General features: G+C 41.3%; 1 protein-coding gene across 1 annotated transcript in view; it reads right to left on the reverse strand.

Moving 5' to 3' along the window:
• st6galnac5a (ST6 (alpha-N-acetyl-neuraminyl-2,3-beta-galactosyl-1,3)-N-acetylgalactosaminide alpha-2,6-sialyltransferase 5a) overlaps positions 1 to 24,099 on the reverse strand; it is a 68,979-nt gene that overhangs the window by 15,708 nt on the left and 29,172 nt on the right. The window contains exon 3 of the mRNA XM_008299481.1: positions 10,144 to 10,556. Within this exon, the coding sequence (XP_008297703.1) occupies positions 10,144 to 10,556 (413 nt within the window). The remainder of the gene's footprint in view (positions 1 to 10,143; positions 10,557 to 24,099) is intronic.

Raw genomic sequence — 24,099 nt, forward strand, 5'->3', positions numbered from 1 at the left:
AGTGTAAACATGCACTACAACTACGGTAAATAGTGATTTAAGACCCAGCCTTAGTTTTCTTCTCCTTCTGCAGATCAAGCAAACAACAACCTCCCTCCTCTATTTCCACCCGATCCAATACAGCCTCGTGTTTGTGCAGAAATGCGCCTACAAATGATCAGCTCCTGTTGTTTTACTGTGTCGCCAAACAAGGCAAACCTCCTGAATCAATCAGTCTGCACCGGCTGAGTGACACTATGATGAATTGTGACACTGCACTTTTGTCCGACTCCCTCCCCTCCTTTTTTTTTTTTTTTTATTAGACTGTGTCCGCGCGGCAAACAACATCGTCGACCCAAAGTGATGCTATCGCAGCCGAAGCACAGACTTCTCATTTTCATTTAATTAAGACAGGACCCAGGTTGTCTGGAACATGTTGATTTGTTGTGATATGCAAACACGGCCACCAGGCTTTAATATAACAGCAGCCCCGTTCCCTCAGACGCCGTCTTCCTTTTTGCATATTAGAAAACTTTCAGAGTTCAAAGCACAGCATTTTGTCATCAAGCAATCTGTGGCGGATGCATGCAGGTCTTAGTCAGGAGGCATGCAGCTAATCTCACTTAAGAAGTCTTCCTCATTTCCTTGTTTATGAACATGCTGATGAATAATGTGGTGTGAAATGTCAAGCTCTTGGTTTCAATGGCTTGTCTTTTACAAAAAAAAAAAAAAAGGACTGGAGGCAAGCTGCGAGCGGGATGACGGATTTATCTCTGTGAAGGAGGGCGATGCTGCTTGTCGTGTTTACACAGTTTGGTATTGTAAAGCTCGCAAAAGTATTCATTTAATGGGGAGCTGAATTGTGTGTTGATCCCTGAGTTGTAAAACCTTATTCTATTAGAATATGTTAAAAAAAAACAGGAGATTATTTACGAAAAAATGTCATTAAATAAGGGATTAGAGTAATTAAACGAGGAGCTGATCGGAGACATGTTCTGCTCTTTGGGCTTTAGCTGTTGCATCTCGTCTCTGAAGGTCACATGAAGGTGAAATCAATTGTAATTAGTTCAAGTTAAAACACTTTCGTTATCTTAGGGTGCATTTGTGAGGACGAGGCTGACACACGAGTGTAAAAATATTTGAGCTTTTTTTTCTGCTTTTAGTTTTAACCAGCAGACATGAAGGTTTATATCCTCTGACCTGAGTAACCGCAGTGATTGCAGGTCGTCGGGGTTGATTACTAATTTAAGCTCCTATTCCAGTCCCATCTGTATCTACTTGACTTCCACGGCACTTCTGTCTGATCACAGTTTCTTTTGCATCGCCTTTTTTTTTTTGCATTCCTCTGGGGTGAAATAGCAGGAATAATAAAGGCAGCGTTTCTATTGTTGGCGACCTCTTTCCATGAATATTTTTCCTGCTAGTTTCGCCTCATTACGTCTTTTCTCATGTTCCTTCTCTTCAAGAAGCAAACTTTACTTACTGCCTCCATTTTTTTTTTACATTTTTGTCCTTAAGATGCCTGCAGGCAACTTGCTGTTCATTTCATCCCGTTAATTGCTACTTGGATTAATCTTCAGGAAAAAAATTAGAACATGTAAGTCTTCGCTTTTGCACTTTATCATTAAAAAAAAAAAAAAAGGCGAGGAGACGGAGCTGAGCACGGGCAGGTTAAATCCTCGTGCCTGCTTTGCCCTTCACACCTCTGGTCCACCTACACAGGTGACTGCACTCATATTATCTGATCGGACGCCTTTTCAAGGCTGTGTGGGCTTCGGCAGACCGTAGTAACAATTTCCATCCGAATGTAAATGTGCACATTAGAACGGAAATTCAAGAATATCAGCAAAACTGAGCGTGTTTCCTTCCACTGCTGTCATGTGTGAATCCAGGTGCACAATATGTAGCTTCAGCATCAACACCGACGTGTGCACGAAGCGCAGGCACACTGCAGGAAATGCAATGTGAAGGAAGGCAAATTAAGTCGAACATATCAGGCTGTTGCTTCTTTGTTACCGAATGCACAAAGAAAACTTAGAGAGTTTTCATTTTTCATGCCTAATCTCCAAGAGAACTGATAGAACATCGTGTTCTCCAATTTAAGCGTTCTTGGATATACTGAGTTTTTTTCTTAACTTCATTTACAAAGCTCAGCGTTTGTTGACATGCAGCCTCCACATGTGCACAGCAAAAAAAAAAATGTCAGTGGTGGGGCTGCACCATTATGAGATTATTATTCACAATCATAATATCGTTTTTTCATAATTAAATGAACGTGCTTGACTGTGATGTTGAGGCTTAAAATGCTCCACTGATAGAAAACAACTCATGTAGATTACATAATTTTGTTCCAGCTTGGGTAAATCTGACATTAGAACACCTTTTTTCAATCATTTCAAAGTCATTTAAGTCACATTTTGGTCTGCAGTAACTGAGTGGAGACCATAGACTGTATAAAAGATGGACGTAGCAACCGGCCCTGAAAAATGAAGCCAACCCGGAAGTGTCAAAAACCTGCAATATCACTAATTCCACAAGCTGCTGGCTCCACAAAGTCCTGGCTCCCGTAGAAATGAATTGGAAAAGAAGTGATCACAGATCATGAAATACCGCATTCCTCCAGCTCAGGATTTTTTTCTTATTAGTTTTCATGGTCAAGTCCAGAGATCAGGTGGCCAATCTGAAAATAAATCAATACTGAATTTTTTGTAAATCGTCAAAATTTTGCGGGGCAAGGGGCGTGGCTGGCTTGATTGACAGTCGGCAGCGACCATACAGACGAACCGAGCAGAAGGCGGTAAATGTGGGCGGGCAGAGAGGGCCCGCCTCTCAATCCGTCTGACCAATCACTGCTCCTATGGCTCCGCCCCCCTCCCACGATTTTTGCGTCACTGGCTCCAAAAATCCAAGACGTCAACCAGGAAGTAGCAAAACCCTGGCTTCATTTTCTCAGTGCAGAAACCAACGGGTGACGTCACGGTAGCTACGTCCATCTTTTATACAGTCTATGGTGGAGACTAGAGGCTTCTCTGTGCACAGCAGCCGAGCTAACACCTACTGTAACCTGCATATGAGGCGTTTAGGGAACATTGGTAAATTGTTGTTTCCGTTGATAAACAGATATTTAGTAAGTGAGGGAATGTAGATACAATTCTTTTTATATTTTTCCTGTGTGAGATGCACTAAAAGCTCAGGTGAAGAAGAAGAACCTTCTTTTAGGTCATGTTTTGATGTCAAGATTTGGACATTAGAGGAAAGTAGCAACGTAGCGAATGAATAATTGTGATAAACAGGCTGATTGTGATCCTAATATTAGTTGAAACAATAATAATTAGCTTTTTTTTTTAACATAATTATGCATCCATAGAAATATTTTGGCTATAGAAAGGATGATGTCAACTACTTAGTCAGCTATGTTACGCAATTTTTGCCAGTACATGAGGCAACACAACTCATTTGTCTGATCGGTTAAAACAAGCACCACAAAAGTTTGTATGATGAATGTAAACAGCAACTCATCTGCATCTGAATGTCATCCAAAGTAAAAGCTAATGTGTTTCACCACATAAGAAAGGTTCCAAACTTAAAAAAGTCTTTACAGTCAAAGGTTTTTACCCACAAAATCTCATTCCAGAATGATTCATTTTTCCAAACAGAGTTATTTCAGTAATTTGGTGAAAATCCTGTCTTTAATTAATATTGAGGAAGCAAACACAATGTCAAACCTGAAATGAAAACCTAAAGTTTGTTTGATTACTCTGAGGAACATCAGAGTCTCCTCATCAGGCCACACGGATGTGATTCATTTGTCCATTTTTCCATTTGTTCTGTTGCCATTGCTGCATTTTTCTTTTTACTGCAAATTGAAAATGTGCACATGAATGGAAAGACACTCTGTGTTTGTGTGACAAATTACACCTTTGTCATTTTTATTATTATACTTTAAGGAGTCCGGTGACATTTCGTATGTCCCGGCTCAGGTTTGCCCACGTTCGACCCGAACAAAAGTCATAGCAGCCAAACTAAGTGAAAGCATGTGGGCGTGCGCATGGCCTTTAAAGGTTAGTTTTGCAATCTGTTGTAAGTAGGAGGGGGTTTCTCACTAAATGTGTCCTATTCTTCTCATTTAGCAGGGAGATTTTTTACTGTTAAGCCTTTGAGGTTTAAATCTAGCAAAGTACTGGCTCTGATTTGGAGACATGCGTTTCTAATCGTCAACGAGGAGGTCCGGTTCCGGTCTGGATCCATTTCAACCTGTTGTGAATCCACTTGTGCAGCTGTTGCATTGCTCTCTGCTGCACATCTGGCCAGCTGTGGTTCTTCCCTTTTCCTCTTTGTGACATTTTCTCACCGTAGCATTTTTTTTTTTTAAGGGCTGCCAAGGCTTTAGTTGGCCTGGTGTTTGTGTCAACATTTGGTGGATTTTTAAATGACAAAGTTGTTCAAAGGATCAAATCTGTGATATTTTTTTGATAACTGAATGATCTCAAACCACCAAACGTTTCTTTCTGACAAACTGCACCACAACTCGTCCCAAAATGTGACCAACAGAAACCACAGTGGAGCCGTCAGCGATTATGATCGAGCATCAGACGAACATAAAACACCGGAGAGGGGGGGAGAAAAATGATTATTTCAAAAGCTAATTTGCCTTTAATCACCAGTTGAGGCTCACTCTAGCTTGGCAATTTAACACAAAGGATGCAGAGGGACACCTGTTTTTCACCGCTCCTCTGCCGGTGTTATTAAAATGGGCGGATGTGGCATCATCCCACACCATCTTAATTACCTTTACTAAAATGGCATAACCCATAATTACAATTACAAGCTTGCAGTGTTGCCGATTGCACAGTCGACTACCCAAAAATCCTGCCATTAATTCCACTTTCACAGGCTCCGAGTTCCTACAAAAACAACCGGCTTCGTTTTCTAAATTTGTTAAAACATTGTTGTTTCATAAACGTGCAGCACGTCAGTCGCTTCCTTCAAGCTTATCTCAAGCATTAGGAAGATATAACACACACTTTAAGGGCTGTATCTCTTTCTGCTTTCACACTTCGCACAGCAGAAATGACCTCAAATAAGCCTCACAGATGTTAATGCCTGATGCTACAAAGGACGAGAAACAGTAAATAGGAACAGCAACAGAAGCCGCTCGCTCCCTGTAAACATTTTCTGAGGCGCAGATTCTGAAGGATGGATGTCTGAGCCTAAATCCTCTACTCGGTAATTCCACCACCCTCCTTCCCCCCCAGCATCTATCTTAAGCTGAAGTCCGATTCCATCTCCAGTGACACCGCAGACAAAGACGCAGACAGAGAGAGCGAGACACAAACAGACTCTGTGTTTGTGTGTGGTCGGCTTTCCATTAAATATTAATGGCCACAGGACAGAGAGCTCAGCTTGGACTCATTAAAACCGAGTCTTTTAACGCCGTTCAGCTTCAAACAAAGTCTTGCAGAAGCTGAAACTCAGAGTCTACTGAGCCATTTGGACACGACAAACAGAGGTTGGTTTTTTTTCCTGTCACTTGCATCAGTTTTTCAACACTTTCAAATAGTTTCCTCTGTGATGCATTCAACTAGTTGCAGAAAAAACCCGACATCTGAGGCTGGAGACACCTTCATGTGTTTATGACACTGTTAACTTTTAAACAACTCTACATTCCAACTCTTGTATCTTTAATTTTGGGACTTCCTGCAACTGTTAAGTGTTAACCTGTGCTCAACACACTGGCTTATCTACCTGGTTTAATGTCTCAGCCTGATGATTTTCATGAGGTATATGAATAAACAAAAACATCTGGAAAACAGTAAAAAAATATATATATATAGTTACTGTATAATATCATTCCTAAGGTGGCTGAAGAAGGGTGAGAGAACAGAAGTTGAACAGAGCGCATCAGCCACAACATTAAAACCTGTTGGGGGCATTTTACACCTGAGTTCTAACCTTGAATAAAACAACAAACAAACTGCTGGCTTGTCCGCATATTTAATATTGTTTACAGTGTAGAGAATGGAAATGCATCATTACAGCCTCACTCCTCTCTCCCCCAAAGAGGAAGTACAAATGCAACAGCATTTAAACTCTTTTCCTAGTGGCTCGTTCTAAATAGGCTCTAAGTTTAGACCTTATGGTACCATGTTTGAGTCCATCTTTCCTAAATCAAAAACCATTCAGGGGCGTAAACATATCTTCTCTGGTTGGTCTCAGACTTTAATCTTTTTTTACCCCTGAGGTAACTCTTCCATAACTAAGTATATAAATAATAGTTCCCCAACAACGAAGATACATGCACATAAAAACTAGACAATAAATGAGAAACCTAAGAGCTCCTGGTTGAATTTGTTTTCACAGAAACACTCACAGGTGGAGAAAATAATGTGAATTATCTCATTACAATGCAATGTTCTGCTGGGCCATCATGTGGATGTTACTTTAACACGTACCGCCCACCTGAACATTGTTCTAGACCGAGCACACCTGCCCACATGGCAACAGCGCTTCCAGATGGCAGCAACCCTCCCTCAGCGATCACAACACACAAAAACCGCTCAGGAGCAGCAAGAGGAACACAACAAAGATCCTGAGGTGTCCATCCAACTCCAGAACGAGCCCAATCCACAAGGCACCCAGCAGGAACAAACAATCCACTGCCAACGTCCTGATGCCAGACAACACAGGACACCCACTACAAGAAGGAGCTACACCAGGGATCTCCAACTCCGGTCCTCGTGAGCTCCTGTCCTGCAGGATTTAGATGTTATTGCAACACACCTGACTCACATTAATGGATCTCCAGCAGCTTGTTGTCAAGTTCTACACAAGTCTGTTCATGTGAGTCAGGTGTGTTGCAGTAACGTCTAAAACCTGCAGGACAGTAGCTCACGAGGACCAGAGTTGGAGATCCCTGAGCTACACAATATTAGGGTGGTTTTAATGTTGTGGCTGATGTGTGTGTCGCAAAGCATGTAGGTAGTGTAATTATTAATATGCATTCAAATTGTGGTCAGATCTCCTAAATTTTAGCTAAAACATTACTGATTTTTCTGTAGATGTACAATCATAAGAAGCTATGAACCTTTTACTTTGGTAAAATAAAAAGACTGCGCTACCCTTCACACGGGGAGGGAATCCCTGTTATTTAAGAAAACTCGACCCACAGTGCTTCCCCACAGATCACTTTCTCCCCTGAGCGTTCTCCTCTAGCAGGTCGGGTCAAAAATACCATTTAACATCTCTGAATAGCATCAGCTCTTCACCTCCAATGATCACATTTAAATGTTGCCGCAACCTGAGAGAAATGTGGTTCATTCTCGCACCGGAAAAACCACCAAACACTGTCTCCAAGTGGACATACAGGTTTTTCAGACGTCTTTACGCATCCACATACAGGCAAAAATTAACTCCGTCATCAACTGCAGTAGCACACATGTTGTGTACATGCTGAAATGTCCCTGTGGTCTGGTGTATGAGAGCTTTAAAGATTTACATATTCAAACACGGGACTGCAACATGTACACAAAACACGGGTTATGTTATTGCCCAACATTATTTGGAGGCTAAACACGGCTCTGCAGCATCATCGACGTTGTGGGATGTAGAAAAAGTCAACAACTCCGCAGAAAGGCTTTTTGGATCCATACTTCAAACGCAGTGAAGCTCTTTGGCATTAATGTAAAATGCCAAAATGCCAAAACTGAATTTGTCATGTTTCCTCTGAGTTGTCACACTTGACAGATGTTTAAAGCTCTACTTCTGCACCTTTATCCTTGTAACTTTGAGAGAAGTTTGTTTTGTCGCTGACACGACGAATTCCTTGATTTGTCGTGTTTCCTCTGGTTTGTCACCTTTGACAGAAGTATGTTCTCATAGTTTTTTTTTTATTGTTTTATACCTCTATCTCAGTAGCTTTAATAGAGGCCTGTGTTGTTGTGTTTCTGACAAAGGCTGGATTCTTTGTTTCTGTCATTTTTCTTTTTGGTTTAAAGACGAACTGCAGTTGCCCTCATGACGTACATTCTGTTTCATGCAGCACACATACAACTGGCACAGAATATTTCTTCACAATAATGAACTTTGACCGACGTAATCTGTAAAGCAAAATAGGCTCCAACTTGTTTTTTTACTCAAGTACGACACGGCAACATCTGTGATGTAACTGTGCAGAGGATTGCGTGTCAGAATGGCCAGAAAGCATGTAGTCTTGCATACATCAAAATCAGGCCAGATGTTGTAAAACGTCTGGACATTCTTGTTGAAATACCAGGTATCTTCTCCTAGCATATTATACAGTATGTTAGTATGGATACAACCACAGTGTGTGGGCTGGCTGACTATATGGCAACTCCCAACCGTGGATTCATCATCCAATAGATCTGAAACTTGATTCAACCAATAATGCCAAATGTGGTTTTGGTGAAATATACCTGCTAGCCCCTCATCTCTTGTACCATCTTGTACCAACTCCTCTAATCGTATCTTAATTCCTCCCCCCAAAGGTCAGAGCAGAGGAGGCGAGGAAGAGACATAAGGAGAGTCGGGGCAAACAGGTATTTAAAATAAATCCTCACCTCTGAGCTGTTGTTTCAAAGCAGCATCATTTAACTGTGACGTGTGACACAGCTGGAACATCTGTACATTGTCTTGTTATAACCTAACAGTGTATTTTATGATTAGATGAGCAGAACAGTGCTGGTGATAATTTACAGGATATATTTACTTACAATTCAATCACAACGTGGAAGATTGAATGTGATGATGTCGTACATTTTTAGTATAAAAGAGTCTTATGACGTACATTATTATACGTGATACATATTATAGACACACATTCGTCAGTCTTGCTCCAGACATAGTTTGTATATTTCAGCTGTGTGTCGTGAATCTTTTATGTCACAAGTGCAGAATTAAACCAAAGGAAACTTTGCGGATCTATTTTATGAGGCAGGTGTGTAAGAGAAGGACGAGTTTTATTCAAAAGTTCCAATCAGACTCCTGCACACTGTCTAACTTGCAAGGATGAAGTTATTAGTGCGACGTTTCAATGCTAGATCTGACACAGGCACAAAAAAAAGAAGACTTCACCGAGGGCACACTGATGCTACACCTGTGCATCCTCGCTTCTATCTCCTCTAATAAACCTTCTTCTCTCTTCGAGGTGCATTTTAGGAATCGAGGCGTCCTTTGTGGCGCCACACAAAGATTGATTTCTGGGTGACAGGCAGGAGGACGGAGGAGACAAGGAGGCTAAAATTAGTGAAATGAGATGAACCTTCTGGCTCTGACGGAGACACAGTAGCATTGAAATGTTTGCACAGTAAAAGGCTATGAAGTAAGCTGCAGCCCCCGTTTTGTTCTCAGCGTCGCCCCGAAGGTCAGACGAAGGTGTATTATTGCATGCAGCATTAATAGAAGTGATCGAAGCTGGAAATATTTCTTTGTTTCCCTTCGGTATGACTGCAGACTATTGTTTCGTGTTTGAAAAAAAAAAAACCCTCACATGTTGTGTGTTAGTTCTCTGTGAGAAGAAAGACCAAGAAGTCATTCATTTGCAGCAGTTATTAAATGCTGCTCTGTTATGACCACTTAAAAACATGGAACCAGATTTTACTTCACTAGTTTTCTAATTCCAAATATTGTATCTCCTTCACTTGCAGCTGTTTGAAAGGGGACATTTTCATCTAATCCTCAACCACAAATACCAAAAACCAGAAGAATGTAATGGTGCTGAACAGGAAGTGTTTCTCACTTGGACATAAATCTTACAGAATGAGGAGGTGCATCGCTGCATTATAATGTCAATTTGAGACTCTCAGTAAACATTATTTTCTTTATTGACTTCTATGTCCCACTTAATTAATTGTTCAGTCAATAAAAATGTAAGAAAATTGTGAAAATTGTCCATCGCAATTTCCCAGAACCTCAGGGGATGTTGTCAAATTGCAAATTTGTCACATGAACCATGCAAAACCTAAAGATCCTCAATTTGCAAAGCAGCAAATCATCACATTTAAATTAATAAATACTTGGAGTAGTTGCTTCATAAAACTAAAACTTGATAAAACAACAATAAATCTTCTATTGATTGACTATTACAATTATTAGTAATTATTCTGGCTACATGGCTCATAGTCGAAAACAGAGTAGTGGCGTCCTCACCTGTCCTTGCCCGTCTCCTTCTTGAAGAGCTCATCAAACTGCAGCATTTTCTGCCAGGAGATGATGTAGACTTTGAGTTTGGGCAGCACCTGGTTCATCAGACGCAGGTTGTTGTACACCAGGCCCTTCCCATCGCGCCTCATGTAGTTGCTGGGTCCCCAGAAGATGAACACCGTGTCCTGGCTGGCGTTGAGCAGCTCGTGGCGACTCCTCAGGACTCGCTGCATGCTGGAGTGAGCGATGACTCTCAGGGAGGTGCGGCGGCCGACGTCGCGGGCGTAACCCCTGGCGGTGGGGGCATCGTTCATCCGGATGACGCACTCGGCCCGGTCGATCTCTTCGCCTCGGCCGCCTCCGATGAGGTGACCGGAGCTGGTGACCAGGGCGCAGGTGTGGCAGTGCATCTTGAGAGGCTGATTGGTAGAAACAAGAGAAACAGGAATGAAGTAAACAGAGAAAGGAATAAACTTTCTCTTATAAATACCTGCTGTGCATCAAAATATTTGGTGTGCTCATCTCCCTGTGGATGCACTCGCAGCACAGCAGCAGAATTTTTCTGTTAGTTTTGCACCGTATTTGTTTGACGGTCTACAAAACCTTTTTTTTTTTTTTTTTTTTTTCCATAAGTCAAAAATGCTCTGAAGTTCTGTTTAGCCGTGGTTTATACAGAAATATGCAAAGCGTACAGAAATGCACACCTAGGGGAACTTTGGTAAAAAGCTTCACTGTGTGTTTGAGGCAGAAAATGCTTTGTTGACAAATGGGTAGCAACAGAGCCTCCTGGGTATATGTAGCTTGTCATATTGCTTTGAGATTGCTAGAAACCCCGGGGTCTTACAAAGGATTCACCTTAAATCTTTCTCTCACTCGCACACAGCAGTGGAATGTGTGTTTACCTCCAAAAACCGCCACTCTGATGCATAAAATTCATGCGGAATGCTTATTGAATATGAACCTCTTCGGTATTTAGCACAAAATATATTTGACACAGGAAACTCTTGAAACTTACTGACAATACAATCCAGTGCACTTGACAAACATTTGGATTAACAGCATGCACTCCCACAAAACGCTGATGGTTGCTGACAAATCATCAGGAGGAAACAGAGCAGAGATTGTTCCCACCTGAACAGGGACGCGTCATGGACAGTTGTAAACAAAAGTTTACTTGTCAGGACCATGTGTGTTATGACTCCCAGGCTCTGAATTTTCAATGATGGAGTCATTGAAACACATGCATCTGAAAAAAACTGTTGTGCATTTTGGTTCTTTCATAGATTTATTATAGGTGTTTTGGAAATACGACAAAATCTCCTGGGTCCAAAATATACATGCAGCAACGCTAATATTTGGTTAAGTGTCTCCTTGCTTTTGGTAGCTGTCCACAAGCTTCTGGTGTTTTTAAATGCAGTTTAACTAAATTTGTTTTCTTTCTCACACAGACTTGTTTCTTCATCACAGTCCATAGTTCTTAATGGGGTTTAAGTCCAGATTCTGGGGAGACCAGTCCAAACCTTTAATTCTAGCCTAATTTTTATTTATTTTTTTGGCCTTTTCATTAGATAGGATAGTCAAAGGAGAGACAGGAAAGTGGGGGAAGGGTTGCAGCAAAGGGCCATGAGCGGGATTGGAGCCCATGGCCGCTGCATCGGGGACTACAGCCCCTATACATGGGTCACCAGCTCAACCAGGTGAGCTATAGCGGCGGCCCGATTCTAGCCTGATTTAACCATTTCTTTACTGCTTTTGATGTGTGTTTGAGGTCATTATCTTGTTGAAACACCCAACTGTGTTCAAGATCCAACCTTCTGGCTGCTGATTTTAGGTTTTCCTGAACAATGTGGAGGTAATCCTCCATCTTCATTATTCCATTTCCACTATTTCTGTAAAGCACCAGTTCCGCTGGCAGCAGAACAGCCCCACAGCATAATACTGCCACCACCATGCTTGTTGTTGTTGGGGTTAAAGATCTCACCTTCTCTCCTCCAAACATATTTCTGGTGATTGTGGCCAAAAAGTTAAGTTCTTGTTTTATCTGACCACAGAAGACATTTTCTGGGTGGAGCTTCCTTCTCAGCTCATGGCGATGTAAAACGTACTCGAATGTGGACACTGACTTCCTTCCAGCATCTTCGAATTCATTGCAAACCTGTTTTTTTGGTGATTAATTGTGGCTACACAACTGTACCATATACTTTACATTTACAAACAATTGATGCACAGTGGATTTGGGATCTGTAGCTGCTCTGAAATAGCTCAGAATGGCTTTCCTGACCTTTTCAAGTCAATGATTTGCTTTTTCAGGCCTTTGCTGAGCTTCTCAGACTTTACCACCACAGTGTTTGTGGCCGAGTCTGATGAATGTGAATCAAATGGGCCCTATTTGAATCAGCACAGAGACGTCTGCAGCTGTAGTCAATGTTCTCACAAGATGTTAAGAGGCCATGCCAAGAAGATAATTTGATTAACACGACTGATTAACTTGCAATTCAAGTTGCTGTTTGTATACTTTTGGCCCAGAAGATTTTGTCACATTTCCAGAATATTTATAATAAATTCACAGATGATTGTTTCAGTGATTTCACCATAGAAAATTATAGTTATGGGAGTCATTGAAAATTCAAGACCGCCATGATGTACATGGTCTTTACAAGCGTATCTAAGCTTTTGTTCATAATTGTTTGTAGCGTAATGCATGCAGCATGTGGGCACATGGGTATAGTACTAACATACTTGCTTCTTTTCATTACTAGAGGTTTTTTTTTTACGTTTTGTTTTGCTTATCTTGAAATGTTAATTCACTGTGGCCTCCAGTTTTTTGTTTGAGCTGTCACATCTCTCTCTCTCTCTCTCTCTCTCCCTTTTTAACATCATTGTTAAAAAAAATAAAGTTAAAAACTGAGGATGAAACAAACACTGCTGCACACACAAAATGAATAAATAAAAAAATCTGAGCTGAGCTGAAAAAACTGGTTGAGAAAATTATGACTTGAAATTAATTTTGATATTCAGTGAACCAATTATGTCTCATTTTGAAGCAAATGTTATTTCAAAAGATGGCTCCAGATTTTAATTTTATTTTTTTAATTTGCGTGTCTTCTAAAGGCTTCAACATGATAATAAATTGAATATCTTGTCTACTTGGACTATTTGGCTATTTTACAAGCCAACATGATTAAGCAAGAAGATAAACATCAGATTAACTAAATTAACTGATAAAAATAATCATTAGTTGCAGCGGCGCAGCCAGATTTAATAATAACTCAAAGTCCTTGTCGTGCACCACCGAATGCAACATGCTAATTTGTTGTTTCTAAGCTACATTTACGACCATAATTACAAACATAATGTGACGTCTGAAACCACATCCAGTCTCGGTTTGAGACGACGCCGGCTCTCGCATTAGTACTTGTAATGTTCATAAAGCGTGCGGCCTGTTTTTCTGCACAGCATGCACATAAATCATTAACACAGACCTACTTATGTATGATAAGCTGTTCTACATGTTGTTGGTGGGCGTGTGCGACGCTGCTGCACATGTACTTTGCATGTGTGAATGGGGGGGGTGTGTCCTGGACTTTCCACACGGACCCCGCAATGAAAATCAATGATATGCAAACCAGACCCTGCAGAGGCATGTAATGTGGCCTGAAAAATCACTCTGGCAGAAATGTGGCAGTTATTTACATTCTTAAAGCCATAACAAATTTGCATTATCTCGGCATTAATAAGAACAAATGTTTGGAGCTTGGTGTTCGTAGGCTGTGGAGTTACATCCGTCTTTATCGTGGTCTATCGGCTGACTTTGACTTAGCGGCAGATTAGCAGCAGAACAGGCTCATCTGGTTAATGAGACCTTAAGGTGCAGGAAGAGGAGATGGAAAAAAAGGTGGGAAATAAAAGGAGACTACAGAAGGACATGATAACGGAAAGGATGGCGAAAGAGAAGGAGACACATGGAGGCAGTGAGAGCCACCCTGGTGTCACAGCGTTTGACGAAATGTTGAGCTAATGAGGTCCTGGTGGTCTACATCCTCACCAGCAGCAGCAGCAGCAGCAGCAGCAGCATCCATCCATTCCTCCCATCTCCCCCTGCCCTTCCCTCTCCCACCTGGCAGCGCCTTGACAGCCAATCTGGCTGTAGAGCTGCAACACCAGTGGAGCAGGTCAGAAATCCCATTTTTACTCAGGGGCTTTTAAGTGGCTTCACAGACCTTATTCTCTCTTCCTCTGTCTCGCGGAGAATTTAAGTGGGCCTTGCTGGCTAGAATTGGCCCCTTCAGGGAGCTTGGTCAGGCTATTACCGAGAAATAGGCTGGATGGTCTGGACAAGGCTCTCCATTTCAGCCGGAATTATGTGACCTGTCCAATGTGGTGGTTTGGGTTGAGGCGATAGAGTCAACGTAAACTGTGCTTTACCTCAAGATGCGGACGCGAGCGGCGGCGGCTGACTCCAAGTTTCATTCGAATTGAATTTTTCCTCGAAAAAACCCCCACTGAATGTTGTGCTGTGATTCGTAATTTATGCAATAAATGGTTTATAATCCAAGACACATTTATCATTTATGTATTTCAAACTGCATGCTTTGTTCTTCATTAGTGAGCAAAATACCTTTCATCATAATTAAAAGATTTTCTACATTTAATCTAAAAAAGAAAATAAAAAAAAAATGTGTGTTTCATCAATGTCTGCTGCAGCAACCTGATCAAAGCTGTGATCAATAATGCAACTCCAGTGAATATCCAGAATAAATAATGGATTCCTATTACTCTTGGGCGCTTTTGTCTTACTGGAAAGTAAAAAAATAGAAGAGATTCAGGAAACGTTTTCTCTGCTGTGCTATAAAAAGCAGTTGAACTCCTCCAAAAGTGCTTCTGAATTTTCCAAGAAGCCATTTTTCTTATTTGAGAAAATTCAAGGGAAGACTAAACAATTCCAGGAGGTAAATTCTCAGTCAAGCCATCTCACTCCACTGTTCTTCCTAAAGTGAGTCATCTCCAGTTAGAAATGGATTTGGGAGTTGGGAGGAGTGGCTCCACCGACACTTACTGTGTGAGTCTTTAGGGTGCAGTGGAAAGTCGTTTAATCCAACAGATGCTTGCTATTAAGAGCAATTTATATGCTTTCTTTTATTTGACTTCACTGCATTTATCCACCCTCTACACATACTGGTTGGATTAATATTTAACATCAAAAGTGTAATGTTGTAAAATGCATAGACCATAGACTGTATAAAAGATGGACGTAGCTTCCGTGACGTCACCCGTTGGTTTCTGCACTGAGAAAATGAAGCCAGGGTTTTGCTACTTCCTGGTTGACATCTTGGATGTTTGGAGCCAGTGACGCAAAAATCGTGGGAGGGGGGCGGAGCCATAGGAGCAGCGATTGGTCAGACGGATTGAGAGGCGGGCCCTCTCTGCCCGCCCACATTTACCACCTTCTGCTCACTTCATCTGTATGGTCGCTGCCGACTGTCAATCAAGCCAGCCACGCCCCTTGCCCCGCAAAATGTTGACGATTTTTTAAAAATTCAGTATTGAGTTATTTTTTTAGATTGGCCACCTGATCTCTGGACTTGACCATGAAAACTAGTAAGAAAAACATCCTGAGCTGTAGGAATGCGGTAGATCTGTAATCATTCTTTTCCAATTCCAGTCTATGGGAGCCAGGGCTTTCTGGAGCCAGCAGCTAGTGGACGTAGTGATATTGCAGGTTTTTGACACTTCCGGGTTGGCTTCATTTTTCAGGGCCGGTTGCTACGTCCATCTTTTATACAGTCTGTGTCAAAGACTGACCCCAAACATTTTCCCTAAAAGCGGTGGAGCTGCCCCTTGTCATGCTTTAGACATAAATTAGCTGTTTACAGTTTACCTCTAAACGTCTGAGATGATTTCATTGAAAGAGAACCCATAATGCTCATTTCCAGCTATATATTTTGATTTTGGGACTTAGCAACAATAGCTTTGCTGTAGAGTTACTGTGGTTCACAGTTCAATAAAGCTCTCAGTTCATGCTCTGAAACAAGTTGTTTTCGCTCTTTAAGGCCCTCCCAAAGCCCACTTTACTCTCATTGGTCGACTTCTGGGAAGCCTGCAGCACAGTCTACACGTGAGCAGCGTGTACACTTCTTACCAATATAGAAGTTCCAACAGCAGCCTATAAATCCACTTAGTAACATGCATTCTATTTACTGATTGGAAATTGCAGCTTCTTACGTATATTGTACACGTCAAGCACTAATCCAATCTGGAATCTGAGCGTGGACGGCATGAACATCCACAGCTACAAAGAACACAGCAGGATGTCTCTGTTCAGTTCACATTATGCCCATTACCCGGTTATTGTGTGACATGATGGTGGATTTACTTGTTCAATCAGAAGCTGTATAGAACATATTTTCTCTCTATGCGTCTGGTATGGTATAGACTGTATAGCATCCCCACACCATTGATCATCTGTATGCTGGAGTACATTAAATGTCTTCAACACTGCTCAAGTAGACTTTTCAAATTAACCAAGAAGTATTAATTTGGCTTCATGCGCTGGATGAGATATGACGAAATCTGTGACAAGAGAACGTCTGCTCGGGACGAAGGAACAATAATCTTTTTAAAAACATCTTTTCAAAGCAGTTTTTCTCACAGGGATTATTTTAGCATTGGTTTATCTCATTATTTAAATTGCACGTGAACAAAACAAATATCCAACATTGTAATGTCATGTATACATTTGTCAAAAAAAAAGCAGAATAGATCTCCTTTAAATAAAAAATGTAGTGGTGAAGAAGTAAAATGATACAACATAGAAGATTAGAGAACACACATTAGTACACATTTGTGTGGCTAGACTTACATACTTCTTTTATCTTTCCTCTCCCATTAATCATCTCACAACCCCTGAAATTTATCTGCTGACCCTTTGGAGCTAAACTACTAAACTGTAAGAAGTAGTTAAAACTTGTTCCACACTGATGCATCTGTGTAATCAAATCATGTCATATCATAATAAATAAGCCTTAAATAAGTGTTTTTTCCCCTTTTTTTTTGGTAACAAGAACTCTTACTTTTATCCATTTTGCTGAAAATAGTTTTGTACTTTAACTTAACAAAGAATACAGCAAACATTCCCATTTTAAACTTTGTGTCTCGACAACCTCTGCAGATTTTAATCACTCACTGATTTTATATGTTACAGTTACAGAGTATTGTGCCCTATTTTTTATAACTAATTGGCACACAATGATTCAAAATCATATTTGATTAATCGTCAAATTCAAATTGAGCTCATAGCAAAACTCAAAAAAATCATCATATTTGGGTCCAGATAATTTTACTTAAATGGACTAAAATGAGGATTAATTTCCTGTCAGTCATTAAACAGATTAATTTACTCCAGATAGTTGTTGGTTCAAGCTGTTTACATACACCATAGAGACAATGCTGTATCTATGTTGTGGATATTATTCCATTTAAAATGACCTCAGAGGATAACGAATTAGCTCTTCATTGTATGGCGGGTTTTCAGCCTTACAGGGATGACATTAACCTTGTCCCACTTGTGGCCCTCACCAGGAGGCTGCCCTGGTTTCACTGAGCCCATCCATCGTTTTTTGCAGTGGCCTAGTAAAGGTATGAAAACAACAACACGCAGAGAGACAACAGCCAGTCACATCTCAGCGACGGCCCAGACAGCTCGGGCCGACCCTCCTTCTGCTTCCTCATTCCGTCGGCATCTCAGCCCTCGTCTGCATCCGCCCAGACTGTCCTTCACGGGGCTGCAGGAGCCGTCACTGCCTGGCCGCCGCTCACCCCTGCCTGACTTCCTGACCCGGAGAAAACATGGCTGTCAGAGCTGGGCGGATTAACCTTGAGAGACGGCGGAGGGGCAAGAAGGAAAGAGGCGGCTCGGTGTCAGACCACCTGGAGAGGCGGCATCCTTGAAGGCAGAGGGAGATTAGATGGGTGGGCGTTCGGGGAAACTGAGGCAGCGTTCGACCGTCGATTCAAAAACAGAACAAACGTGACGCTCGCCGTTGAAAATGTGTTCACAGTGATATTAGGGCTGTTTGGGACGTCATGTGTGAGTCAGGCGGATGGTATTATTGAGTGGCATTTGGAAGCTGTGTACAAGAGCGCTTAATTAAACAACAGGGAAGGATAAAAGCCATAAAGGACTCATATAATCACGCAGGCCTATTGTTAGTGTGTGATTGTAGCTGAAAAAGCCTGTGCAGCCCTGATTGGCTTCGTGGTCAGCGCTCACAGCCCTTCACTGCCCATGGGTAACACAGGCAATAATTGGTGGTTAAAACTCACATGGTTCTTAAGGGGGCATGAAATCAGCTTTAATTCCTCCCCCTCCTCCTTCCCCAACTCAGCTTGTTCCCCCGAGGAAAAGACATACTTACACTGCAGTGAACCATTACGCCTGACGTATGCCAAACCCCCTACGAGCGGAGAAATAGCATTCGAGTGTTATTGATTTTATGTGGGTGAATATGGTGGGAAGGGGGGATCGAGCGAGGGCTTAGCGAGGATGTCGGGTCTTCAAGGATGCGAAATGGAGGATATGGCCGGTAAATGTGAGCATTGAGAGGCGGCAATCATCCAACGCAGCGGGATGCTGTCTGGCTGTCTGCTATCGCACCCGAGATGCCACAACAACAGAGCGGAGCGTTCTGAGCCTCCTCTGGGCTGACCTTTAGGCTCATCAAAGATGCCTTTGTTTTCTATAGGCTCCTCAGAGGGAGGGCTTCAGCCACACTCACACATTAATGGTAGCTGGAGGCGAAAATGCTCTTGAAAGTTTCTCAAAAAAAGAAAAGAGAAGAGATTCTGACCTCAGCATACATATAATTACATTACATGTAGGGTAGCTGAAGGCAGCTTTTATCTTCTGTGGCTCATTAATAAAACAGCCTACAGCGGTTCAAAATTTTTAAAATAAGACCTTAAAGATGCTGAGGAACACATTATAGAGGCAGCAAATGCCAAACCAATCTGAGGTTGTCATTTTTCACTGCCTCCACCAGAACTTGCACCTTAAAAGAGTAATCAAGGGACCTGTTCCCACCACTTCTTTAAACGCATGGTTACAAGATATTAAAAAAAACAACTAAATGTATTTAAAGTCTAAACATTATTTTGATGAGTTGATCTAATAATGTCAGTAGTTGCATTAACTTAATATTGTGTGTAATTTAAACTCAAATGTGTTGTTTGCAAGATTTAAATATCAGGTAATGAATTAATTCTTTTCAAAAAAAATGTGAAAAAGCTAAAAACTGCAGAAGAAAATTTAATTGGAGCAGCTTCATTTTTTAAATGTTTTTCAACTTAATTACCTGTCTTCAGTGCAGAACACTTGCAGATTTTTCTGTTAAGTTTTCAACCTTTAAACTTGTGTTTATGCTGCCGGTCATTAAATAGTTAAAAATACCTTTGATTGTGGAGGAAAAGCTTAATTCTACCAATTCAATGTAGTTTGTTGGTTGAACATAATTTTATTAGAAGTTGTCGTAACTCAAAAATACTGATGCAAACTGTTGCATTGACTGTTTTTGTTGAGCCAAAGCATGATTTCTGTTTGTAAGATTTTAATTAATCAGCTCATTTTACCCAAAAATCCAAAACTACTTTGTCTGCAATGACTAATTTATGCACAACTAACAACTACATTTAAATAAGCTCGGCCACTTTACAGTTGTTCCTTTTTTTCCATATGTGCAACAAATTAGGAAGTGCAATGCTGTTTATCTTGTCTTTAATTTAAACACTTCCTTAAAGAGATGCCCAATGCCTCATTTGCACATTTTAAATCGTATCTCTGCCGCCCACTGGCCACCTGCCATCACGTTTTGTCATGTAGGATTCGTGTGTCCTTGTATTTGGTGTACAAACATGCATTGTGTTTCCTTACATTTGTATATTTTTTGTGTTGCGTACATGCGTAGATTTTACCTCATATTCATTACTGACTGCATTCACATTCTTTCATGTACTTTGCTGCAGGAGCAACAGTGGAAAATTCTGTTTTATTACTGAATACTGCATGTGGCTGGTGTTTTGTGTGGTTCTTTGTGTGGGTTTGCAGTAAAGATTGTTTTGCTAGATGTGCATTATTTAAGACAAAAAGCATAACCGAGGCTTTTTAAAAACTTCCCTTGATGCCGAAGCATACATAAAGCATACATAAGCAGAATATACGCTACACGAGTAAAAGCACCAATACCACAATCTTAAAATACTTCAGCACCTCCTGCATTTAAATTCGACTAATTCGTTATAAGTAGAGCTGTATTGTCAATTAAACTGACTTAAAAAGTTAAGGTTCTCGTTTTGCAGTAAATCAGCCCCTGTGACTTTTTCTGACTTATTCTGATGGATTACATTATTGATTCTGTTGCATCAGTGTGTGAGCAGCATTTTACCGACGTCGCTGCTCGAGCTGGAGCTACTTTCAACTGCTTTATGTGCAGGTAGATATTTTGATTCAGTGATTATAGACACAGGGGTCGCACACCTCCCAAAGCTCATCGTAATCTGAGGCATTATGAGATGATTAATAAGAGAGAAGAAAAAACACCAACATTTGAATGAGTTGGTCAGATTCTCCTTAAACGTTGCCTTCATTTGTGAAATACAGGAGAGTTTTACTTCTCTGGTGATCCAAAGATGTTGAGAAGGGAAATATGTCTTTTAGGTAGAACTCAGACACAACAAGGAGACACAATTAGACAATGCTGTTTCTACTGGGATCACAAACTCTATAGCAATGTGTTGTATTTTATAAGCTCTTTATATGCAAAACGCTAACCAAAAATTAGCCTGTGCTGGAATATGTGCGTTTACTGGACAACGTAGTAGACGTGATGTCCAGCCTCGCTCACAAAAGCCGGACGGAGGGTTCACGAGGAGTGCCCTGGAGCTGGTTGTCATGACGGAAATGAAACGCCTCACACCTTTTCCCCTTTTGCTTCATGCTACAGCGCCTGGATGCAACGCTCAGGCAGATTCTTAATGCAACTGACGCGGGCCTGAATTTTCAGCCGAGACTCTCCTGAATGCATGACATGACGTATAGAATCGATCTGTGTGCTTGTGTATTTGCATAGAGCATGATCTGCACCTGAGAGTAGAGTTCAAGGCCTTGTGTTGCTTCTATTTGATATAACGTGCACACAACGGCAATGCAAACATGCTGGTGGTCTGTAAGTGTAATGTTTAAAGTCCCTCTGCAGTCACTGATTTAACTCATCTCTGTGTATTAAAGATGCATATTTAGAAGGTTTTTTTTCCCATGACAATAACTATTTCCTGCCTTAAATTGGCTTTGATATAACTCTACACTGTTGATTCCTCTATGTGACGATCTATGAAGGCCCCGCCTCTGCAGCTCAAGCACACCAGCACACTGTAAAACTATTCTACACATGTTGTAATATTGGAGTAATTCAACCACACATGTTCGAAATGGACACCGATTTTGAAAAAAAAATATACAGAAGCTCCACCCTGCAAGTTTACAGGATTTGTTTGTTACATATGAAACCCTGGGAGTCTGAATCTGTGTTTCTGAGACTATCATCAGTACACTGCAGTTTTAAGGTGGAAATACTCCTGCCTGGTTGTTTCTCTCAGGATTTGTTTTCCAATAATAAAAAAAAAAAACACCATATGGACATGTTAACAACTAGACCGACCAGTTCTAACATTGGCACTGGCATAGTTTTAGTGGATTTGTGTTAATTAGCAATAAACCAAAGTACCGTTGGGGCTGACGGAAATACTTAATGAGACATTTGGTCATAAACCAAATATATGACAAACTGCAATCATTTTTTTTTTTTTTTATCAAAGCTGCTACAGGAAAAAGATCACTAAAGTTGTGAGAATTTTTCCGGAGGGGAACATGAAAAAGTAGCTGCTGAAACATTTCCCTAAATAACTTTCAGACGAAAACACCAACCGACAAAATGATTCTGCCATCCCTGGAGCTGTTCCACGAGCAAGGCTAAGAAATGCTAAACAGCAAGCACGGCTGCAGAAACAACTTTAAAAAAAAAAAAAGAAAAAAAAGAAAATCTCCCCAAACAAAATAAGCGACACACAGTCATGTGAGGGCAAAAAAAAAAAAGAAAATCTCCCCAAACAAAATAAGCGACACACAGTCATGTGAGGGCAGCAGTTTGAGGATAAAGTTAAAAGGAATCTCACTTGGATTGCTCGAATGTGAATCTTCAATGCTACTGTATTATTTCAGTAAAATAGGCGGCGCGAAAAAGCCATTCGAAAACCTCTAAAATCTGATAATGGGCAACAAAACCGCACTTAAAATGAGCTAATTTCAAAGACGGTTCCTGCTGCGGGAGCCAAAATGTGCAATTTATGATATGAGATGATTAAAAGGAGACGTTGAGGAGGGCAGACATGGAAGGAGAAAGGATGTAATTTTACACGGATAGCGACGGCGAAAGAGTGAATGAACGGAGCATCAGCGAACAGAGGAAACAAAACACCAATTAGAGTCAGTAGCGGCGAAGGAGGAGCGGACGTGAGGGGAGGCGCGACTGCAGTTACCAATTAGAGTAAAAGCTCAACAGCTGCGGGCGACGGCAGAAAAGGAAAACAGCAAATTCAGTTATGGCGGTAAAAAGGCGTTCAGAGGAAAAAAAAGCAAACCTGCTTCTATTGTGCTGATGAGCGCCCAAAACAGAGACCGGGGCAGTTTGAGCGCTGCGGGGCAGAGTCGATGGAGGAGGGCTTGTTTAGAGCTATTTCTCTGGCATGCACGTTTGACCAGTCATTAGGGAGAGCCGAAGTAGGATGTAAGCTGGGAACTAATGAAGACGAGGAGAAGAGGAGGAGAGACTGGATATCGAAACCGGGGCAATTAGGGAATCCAGCGGTCAGCAGTCATACTCCAGGTTGACAGCTCCTGCTGCTCCGACGCTCTGGTCTTAATTAGGGCAGAGTTTTCTGTGAGGATCTTAAAAGAAGACGTCTTTGATGGAGGGCAATTATCTACTTCAGGAAAAAAAAAAACAACTTCTGACCTAAAAAGGCACTGATGAAAATTCACTGATGGAAGCTGAGAGTGTTTTTTTTTTTTTGGATAAGTGACATGGCTGATGATCTTGTTAGGAGGGCACCGGTTGGTATAAAAGCTGATTTGATCCGAGGCGTTTGAAGATGAGGAGACATTGGCAGTGGACTCTGATCTTCAAAGCGTGCGGTTGTGTAAAGAGAGACCTTTAGTGTGTGTGTGTGTGTGTGTGTGTGTGTGTGTGTGTGTGTGTGTGTGGTGGACAAAGAGAGAGGAATTCAACACAACCAGTGCTACAGGGTGGAGATTAAATGTGCACCTGTGTTTGCGATCAAAGTGAAAATGTTCGACCGCCGGAGAGCTGTGCAACAGTTTAGAGGACATCAAACTGATTCACACGCGCACCAACAGCAGTAAAATACATCTGGAGCACTTTTTGAACAAATCAAATTCACGACCAAAACAATTTGGACCCACAAATCCAAGCGGCAGCTCAGCAGCCTGACGAGCGTAAACCAAAAACCTCCTACTGCTTTTGGTAATTTGTAAAAAGGCAGGTGATGGAGCCTGGATGGGAGACGAAACACTGATTAGGACGAAGCGATGGAAAGATACGACACAGCTATCGGTCGTAGCTCATATAAACATGATAGACAAATTAATAGCTACCGGATGTGGCCCAATAGGCTGTATTTTAGACATCTCTAACTTGTCAGCCGTCCACAGAGACGCATTGATGTCAAATCTTGGGGAAGCAACAAAGTGTTTTAAATTTCATCCTGAGAAAATAATGACTCGAAATTGCCTTTTAATGAAGTGTCCTTCCTCTGAGTGGACAAACGTTGACACTTTCGGGTGACTCAATCACACCAAGATTAAATATCACGTTGGTTTACAGCTTTCTTAAGAAA

The sequence above is a fragment of the Stegastes partitus genome, unplaced genomic scaffold (assembly GCF_000690725.1).
Source record: "Stegastes partitus isolate 25-593 unplaced genomic scaffold, Stegastes_partitus-1.0.2 Scaffold1422, whole genome shotgun sequence".
Lineage (NCBI taxonomy): Eukaryota > Metazoa > Chordata > Actinopteri > Pomacentridae > Stegastes > Stegastes partitus.